The sequence below is a fragment of the Micropterus dolomieu genome, linkage group LG10 (assembly GCF_021292245.1).
Source record: "Micropterus dolomieu isolate WLL.071019.BEF.003 ecotype Adirondacks linkage group LG10, ASM2129224v1, whole genome shotgun sequence".
Classification (NCBI taxonomy): Eukaryota; Metazoa; Chordata; class Actinopteri; order Centrarchiformes; family Centrarchidae; genus Micropterus; species Micropterus dolomieu.
The window spans coordinates 9465760-9473720 of record NC_060159.1 but is presented as its reverse complement, the minus strand read 5'-3'; the positions used below and the strand labels follow the sequence as shown (position 1 = coordinate 9473720).

General features: G+C 41.7%; 1 protein-coding gene across 4 annotated transcripts in view; it reads left to right on the top strand.

Annotated features, from left to right (window-relative positions):
- Nucleotides 1-7714, top strand: part of magl (MAX dimerization protein MGA-like) — a 20958-nt gene extending 13244 nt beyond the window's left edge. For 2 of the 4 annotated variants that reach the window (XM_046061079.1, XM_046061080.1), the window contains exons 11-22: nt 87-265; nt 502-721; nt 948-1177; nt 1356-1598; nt 1763-2024; nt 2648-3303; nt 3457-3554; nt 3690-3735; nt 3963-4142; nt 4822-4933; nt 5162-5776; nt 5875-7714. In XM_046061079.1, the coding sequence (XP_045917035.1) occupies nt 87-265; nt 502-721; nt 948-1177; nt 1356-1598; nt 1763-2024; nt 2648-3303; nt 3457-3554; nt 3690-3735; nt 3963-4142; nt 4822-4933; nt 5162-5776; nt 5875-6788 (3755 nt within the window). In that variant the 3' untranslated portion in view covers nt 6789-7714. The remainder of the gene's footprint in view (nt 1-86; nt 266-501; nt 722-947; nt 1178-1355; nt 1599-1762; nt 2025-2647; nt 3304-3456; nt 3555-3689; nt 3736-3962; nt 4143-4821; nt 4934-5161; nt 5777-5874) is intronic. The other 2 variants (XM_046061081.1, XM_046061082.1) reach the window with 2 other exon arrangements.
- The last annotated feature ends 247 nt before the right edge of the window (nt 7715-7961 follow it).

Here is a 7961-nt window from a genome sequence, read left to right as displayed (position 1 = left end):
GGGTAGCTTTTGTTGTTTCCTGCTCAGCTTGGTCACAACCCTCAGTAACTGAGAAGTGTTAATGAAATGCTTTTATCCCTCCCCAGCTATGACTAATATGGAACATGTGGTCCAGCCTCGCCCAGGCTCCCATGCTAATAAACTGTGGAACCGCAACATTCATGATGTAGATCCAGAGCCACTCTTCGCCCCCAAAAGTGCTCCTCTGTGTTTGGTCCCTTTAAAGTTCCAGAAACGCAGCAGTGTACCTCGTCCAACTCAACCGGTAAAATAAATAAAGTCTCTCTCTTACTGGATTTAAAAGAGGCTTTTACACCCCTTGCTACTAAAATGTTTGATTTATGTGTTACACTTGTAAATATTGCTAATTATTTAGCACTATGAGTATAAGATGTGAGAGCTGTAAGTTTAGGAAGTGTAAAAATCTGTTTAAATTTACATTTGTCTGCCTTTTGCCCCTTCTTATTTATTTAAAACTTAAATATAAAATCATTATTGCAGATCCGAGAAGAGGATAAGGATCCGGTGTATAAATACTTGGAGAGCATGATGACATGTGCACGTGTAAGAGAGTTCAACAGTAAGCCGCCTCCTGAACTCACCATAGAGCCCAAGATCCCTGAAACCTCTACACCAAACACCAAAGCAAAACTGCAGGAGACAACCACTGATAACCTGCCAAAAAAGTACAACAGGACTCTACTGACTGTTAAAAAAGCAGGTATGGAACGAAAGCAGATTCAGTTAATACATAATTTTGTGTTAACTTTGTATTGTGTCCTGTACATGCTTCACCAGCCACTGAAAATTAAATCCTCAAATATATATTTTTTTTGTAGGTATTTTGTTTTCGTACTCCTGGCTGAATGACATACTCACCATGACTGACATGCATGGTGTTGTAATATTTGTAGCTATTCATAACCATAATGCATTATGTCCCCCAGCAGAAAATACTTCTCAGGGAACGAAATCCAATGAAACACAAGCGAGAAAGCAAATAGAGATCCAGTCGGCATGTCAGTGGGACAAGGACAGCAAAATGGTCCTTGAAGCTTTATGTCAGCGCATGAATCAGAATAGGCTGTCTCAGCGCTTCTGGGTAGGACCGTACCACATCCGCCCGGTCGCCAAGATTTTCATGCGGAAGCCCAGCGGTGCCATGGTCACATACAGGGTAGGTCTCTGGAGAGTAATGCATCCATGTGGCAGTAATAAGTGATTCATGTCCCAAATCTCCTGTATTTTATGAGGTTAACAGCAGATCCAAAACAGATCGGCCTCTATATTACAAGCTCTGTGAGTGTTTAAATGAAGCCATAACTTGAATTTTAAAAAGCTCCACCTGCTTCTAGGTACACATCAGTAAACCATCAAAAACCAGTGATAATGATGGAGACGAGTTTGATGACAGCGGTGAGGAAAGGCATGCCAATAAAAACCTTGGTGAGGACATTGAAGCTGAAGAGGAAGATGGGAAAATTGAAGAGCCAGAGATGCAGTTTGGAGTCACACCCTTCTTGAGTGGAGTGTTACCTGCTGGCAGACTGAAAGCCAGGACCAAACCTGTTGACTGCCGAGCATATGGACTTATACAGGTCAGGCTCAGAGAAATGCCTGTTATCTATTACACTAAAATGGTTTTCCCTGGAGTGGAACCACTTGGCTGAGGTCATTAAAATTGTTTGGGGGGAAAACTATGTGCTTAGAAATGTAAACTTTAATGGATGCAAGTTATATCTGCATATATCATCCTTTACAGGTAAATGGCAAATCTTACAATCAGGCCAGACTGTTGCTGGGGAACATGGGATCTCTACATCCAGCCAACCGCCTTGCAGCATACGTCACAAGCCGACTGCATGCGCCCGCCGACATTTCTCAAGGAAACTCTCAGAAATCAGACCCTACAAACAAAATCAACACTCCTGATGCTCTGCACATGAAGGCTGCTGGCACACTAGCTCCTCCAATTATAACTGCAAGGAAAACCACTGATCTGAAGACACCAACACAACAACCAGGTAAAATCATGTCTCTGTTACTGGACCCCCCAGCACAAGCACTTAGTTTTAAACTGATTGCTCCCCGAAGGAGGGGGAAGTAATCAACTCAAGAACACTCCAACACTGACACACCTGCAGCTACTCAGAATATTGAAATCATCCAAGGATATAAAACTTCCATCACCTAAATGTACTGCTTAAAAGTCTAGTTTGCAACAGATAAAACTAAGACTGTCCATTTTTGGCAAGGCTCTTAGTAAATGTAGGGAGGAGATAACGTGGATGCACACAAACTTGTGCCTATGTGTTTGTTCCGTGTTATAATTTGAAAGCCATAATCTGGCATTCTTTTCAGTACTGATATAAACACTGAGAAGAAAGCAGTTGCACAGCTCCATGTTTTTCATATGGCTTTAAAGATTAAAATGATTTTTATGTGTGAAGAAATCTAAATCAAGCATGTATGTTGAAATGTCTTTGTGCAGTGCTGCTGTGTCTTCTTCAAATTGCGAATTATGTGAATGTTAATTTCTGTTTCTGATGAGCAGTGTAAAAGTGGTCAGAAGACTGGAAAGGCACTATACAAGTACAGACCATTTACCATTTGTCTCACCACTCTGCACTTCATCTTGTTTTTTCAGTTCAGCTATTCCAGACAGACTCTTGGAGAAAAGGACCCATCACTTTGCCACAGAATTCACAGAACTCCACTTCTATCCACCCTGTCCAGACTTTTGTTTCAGGCCAGCGCAGCTCAGTCAGCTCCTTCCAGAACAGCTCCACATCCTCACCTGTCTCTCTCACCGTCTCGCCAGCACTCAAAACCCCCAGCTTCTTAGGACAGAGTGGAACCTATTCATTCAGGATCTGCCCTCCAGCTAACCAGGGCACCAGAGACCAGAACCTACCAGGAGTTACCCTGCCTGGGGGCTTCACCCTCATTCAACTCCCTAAGCCTGGAGCTGCACAACAGTCCGTGCGCAACAGTGTGAACACTACAAATATGGCTGGTAGGGATAAAGGCCTGGTACAAAAAGACGCTTTGTATAATTCTGGCCACTTCACAGCTAATTCAGATACAAACTGGCTTGGTGTGGACACGTTAACTGGAGCTAAGGACCTGTCAAGCAGCAGACAAGTGGAACCTGGATCCTCCCCTGAGCTGGTGTGTGAAGAGAAGATGCCATCTGATGAGATTGATGAAGCTAACTGCAGGCGGGTGGAATCAAACCTGGATATCACTTCAGAGGACTTAAGCTCTGACTACTCAGACGACTGTGGCGAGGGTGACGAAGATGTAAGTGTGAGGACATTTTTCTCTAACTAAAATATGGTTTTAAATGTAAAATGTGAATTACAATGCATAAACCAAAAAATCCTAATCCTGTGTTTGTTGTAATTAGTTATTGTTACAGCCTTAAGCCTGTGTTTTGAATATTGTTTACTCCAGGATGAGGTAGTGGACATTGAGACCGTAGAAGAAGTAAGACAAGGACTGGCCATCGCCAAAATGAAAGAAGCTGCCAGCAAGGCTTTACGGGAGTCACGGTAATACATTTGAATGTGTGTGTTTGTAAATGAAAGTCTATACATTGTGTGGACATGTGCACACGTTCTGCTGATGAATGAAAAGCATTTGAATTTTGGCCCTCAAAGTTTTGTTCAATTCTTCTCTACCTTCAGAGATTCCAGTGAAGGCTTTGGATCAACAAGGGGACTCGAAATCCAGGTACGGCCTTTCACCGCTGTAGCAGCCTTTTTCTCATGCAGCAGCCATGCAACAAAATACAGTTTAGAGATATTTGATTTTTCCAAAGTAATTATTTTGACAAAGCCAATATTCACCTCATACCATCATCTACTCTCAATAAACTTGGAAAGTGTGATTTGTTTTTATCTTATACTATCTGGTAGTGAGTACAGAGCAGTGTCAGTGTTACTTCTATTTATCAGCAGCTCTCCTCATTCCAGGATCAAATGGAGGATATACACGATGAGTGTAAGGATAAAAGGAGGCGAAAGAACCACACGGTGCTAGAAAGGCAAAGACGCTCTGAGCAGCGGACCCTCTTCGACAAACTCCAGACTGTCCTTCAGAGTGACCCCAGGGCCCCTAGGCTCCGCCTCCTCTCATTGGTCAGTTCCACATCCTGCTCAGCCAGGATTTCTTTGTATTTAATTATGATGGGCCACAAACTACATGAAAACTACCTGAAAAATATAGAGCAATATACATCTCTTTTGTCTTAGCCGTATATCCCTAAAACCCCTAACCGCAAATATCTTCAGTGCTGTATGCAGCTTTAGAACCAGACACTGCAGTCATTATAATAAAGAGGGTAGATACTTTAATGTAGGTAGGTACCTTGAAGCTTTAAATATATTCTTTTTCAGAAAAAGTGATCAAATATCTGCAACATCAATAAATACTTGCACCCTCATTTTTTTGTAGGAATAAAATAATAAAAAACACGATACCAAGCTTTTCCAATAGACTTTTTAGCGACTGTCATCTTTGTCTGAACTGAAGTTAACTCACTATTATTTATTAAGAGGTTAAATCTCAGCTCAGTCCAGCATACTTCCGTTGCACCACTAGCCTACACCCATTAAGACTGGCTTGTTGGCTTATTTCAGAGTGATTTACCAAATATATTTAATATAATATATGGCTTCCCATACAAATTGTTGTGCAGATAAACACATTTCCCCACTACAGTATTCATACTTCAAGCTCAAGTTTAACAAGGTAATGCATTTCCAGCTCCGCGTCACCATCTTCACTCTGTGTTTTCTGTTTTTCATGTGTTCGCAGGCCCTAAAAGAAATCCAAAATCTGGTTGAGACCTCCAGACATCTGGAGGAGAAGAAGAGGAGGCTGACAAGGATGCAGTCTGTCTATGTAAAGGAGCTTTCCCTCTTGTCTGGTATGTACAATTTGTGTTGCTGAAAGTTGCTGCATTGTACTTAGTCTCACTTTGTGCTGATGTATGTACTATTTAAATGGAAATCTGTTGTGGAGAATCAGTTGAAGCTTGTTTTCCAGCACAGAACAGGTACTCTTGTAAAACATCTTAGGATGACCCAAATATTGGTGAGATCATTTGATTGCTGCCATATCTACTGAAACTTGTCATGTTATTTAACCTTTTTAGGGAAGTCTGATACGCTGATTAAACACAAACTGAAGGAGATCTGTGAGAGGCAGAAAATTAAAGAAAAGACGATGAAGTGGAGGCCTTTCTTTTCCCAGTTACTCCAGTCCAGAGCTGCTTTGCTGCAAGCCATTACACCCCAGTCCAAGCCCCAGCCCAGGGCCCTGTTACAGCCTGACTTCTTCATGACTCCATCTGTGGCTCTCCCACACACGACTGCAGCCCAAAACAGTTTAAAGTCACCCATGCCCACACCAGCAGTGTCCTCTGAAGGTCTGGTTGATGTCACTGCACCCTCACCACAGGCAGGGAACCTGCCAGGTGAACCTGTGGCCTCAGTCCAAGTCGGTCAACGTCAGCCTAAGTTTGAGGGCCAACAGGAGATACCTGGGGCCCCAGCCCAGTTTAGTACGCCCAATTCCCAAACGGAGTGTCATCCTCAAATACCCTCAGTGGCAGCTACAATTCACAGCACCGTAGCCCAGGATGGAGCCTCAGCTATATTCTCAACACCCAATTCCAGTAACTCATCTGCTCACCCTCCACAGTCCTTTGCTCTTCCTCTGATTCGCTCCAAGACCGGCAGAATAATTCTTCCCTCATCTCTGAAACCAAGTAAGTTAAGACATGCTGCTCTGGCCATAATTCTATCCTCAAATTATCTTCATTTATGATAATTTTTTTTACATATATATTTTCTTCTTTTCTCGCAGTTGGTCAAGGCTTCTATACACTGATGTTTATGAAAGCCAAGCAGAACGAAGAGGAGGCTGAGTGTAGCTCCTCAGCTAATGTGCAGCCTTCTGATGTGGACTCGTTCAATAACCAAGAGAAAGGTTTTACTGAGTCTGACCACCATTCAGACTCAGAACGCAGACGTATTTTGGAGGACAAAACTGTACAATCCTCAAACTCTGAACCAAATCGTTCAGGTGGAACAGCGCCCCTGGCTGAGCTTGCCCTCCTTAACAAATCAATCTTTGTGCCTTCTGTGGCTCTGCAAGCTGTGGAGAACAGCCAGAAGGAGGGCACAGTGGTGGGTTTGAACAAAACACTGGCAACTGCCGGCATGGCTTTTAACCATGTGCGTCAGATTGATGCCTCTGTTAAGCTGGAGCCTGATCCTAGCGCTCCTGCAGTCCGCCGCCGCAGAGGCAGGCCTCGAAAGAACCCCATCACTCCTGTTAGTGAAAATGAAAAACGTACTTTGGTAGAGGACACCAGTGAAAGTGAAACATCTATTCTAGTTGGAGAGAGACAAAGTGAGGTGATCAAGACACAAGCTGAGGACACCCCAGAAAGGGTTATTGACAACCCTGTGCCAGTCAAACGAGGCAGAGGAAGGCCTCCGAAGAAGAAGTCTGCACAACTGTGGAGTCCTGCAATTGTGCTAGCAGGAAGTAGTCCATCTAAATCCAACGAGGACAGCCCTGTGAGGCTCTCTCGCCATTTTAAAAGCCCTGATGCTAAACCCAAGGAAAGTTCAGCTGCAACCATCTTGCATGAACATATGACAACATCGCGGCCTTTAACCCGAGGTTCTTTAGGAAAGGACTTCCCCAGCGCCAAGAAACGCTCCTGGATAGACATCGAAAAGGAACTGGAACCAGAACTTGAATCTGAATAGTCCTTGTGTCTTCCTTTCACCACAAAAGCCAATGCACACAGTCATGTGACCTCAGTTAGTCTCAGAGCTTGATGCTGGTCCTTTCTGTTCCTGTTGATCAGATCATCAAAACTCAGTGGCCTTTTTTTATACTATAGAGAGAGAGTTTTGGTATAAAGAATATAAGAGAAAGGCATTAATTGACCTGCTGAATGTATGAATGGTATCTCCCACATTCACTTTTGATATTAATGTATTTTACTTTTCAAAGATTATATACACATTTATTCTATAACTGTCACCTACATTCATGTTTACTTCTCGTCAGAAAGAGGATATTGAGATTTATTCAAATTATGTTTGTTGTTGAAGTAATTCATTACCAATCTATCTTATGCAAATTAAAATAAAACTGTACAGATTGTGTAAATCCAATATGTTAAGCCTTGCAGTGTAAGTCAAATATCTGTGTCTTGAGTTGGATCAGACTTATACATTGCTGCATTAACTCACTAAAATGTAAATGTTAACTTATGTTTTTCCATTTTTACTGAGACGTAGCTCATGATCTTCCCTTTTTTGAAAATCTTGTTTTCCATTACTAACTCAGTGAAAATCATCTGTAGTTGCACTTTATGTTTTTGGTAGAAACCACCCATGATGTCTGATGCCTTTGCTTTAGTCTGCATAGTAACAGTAGTGATCTGGGTTCTTCAGTAATATGAATTTAAACCAGATGTGTCGCAAGCAATCAAGACAAAAGCTATTAGCCATAAATTGTATCTATGAAAATAACTTCTGTGAATATTGTATTTCTTTTTTAATTCCACAACATTTACTTTGTGGAGGATTTTGAAACACTGGGTGTCCTTTTACTTAAGTTTGATTGAAAATGTGAGAAATCATGTGACCTTTAAAATCAATAAAATTTAATATGGCAAACTTTCTTCACTGAAAAACAAAGATGTTTCATGTTTTTGAGACACAGAATTTAGCTGTTTTTGTGCAAATAGAGATCAAAAATTGTTTATTTAGTAGAACACTTGCACCCTGAAGAGAATTACCCAGTTGTGTTACACAGAATTTATCTTTAACAATGCAATTATTTACAATTTATTTCAGGTAACACTGCATACACATTTTAAACCAATCCCTCCAGTAATTACTGTCCTCAACAGCAACAGTAAGTGTATT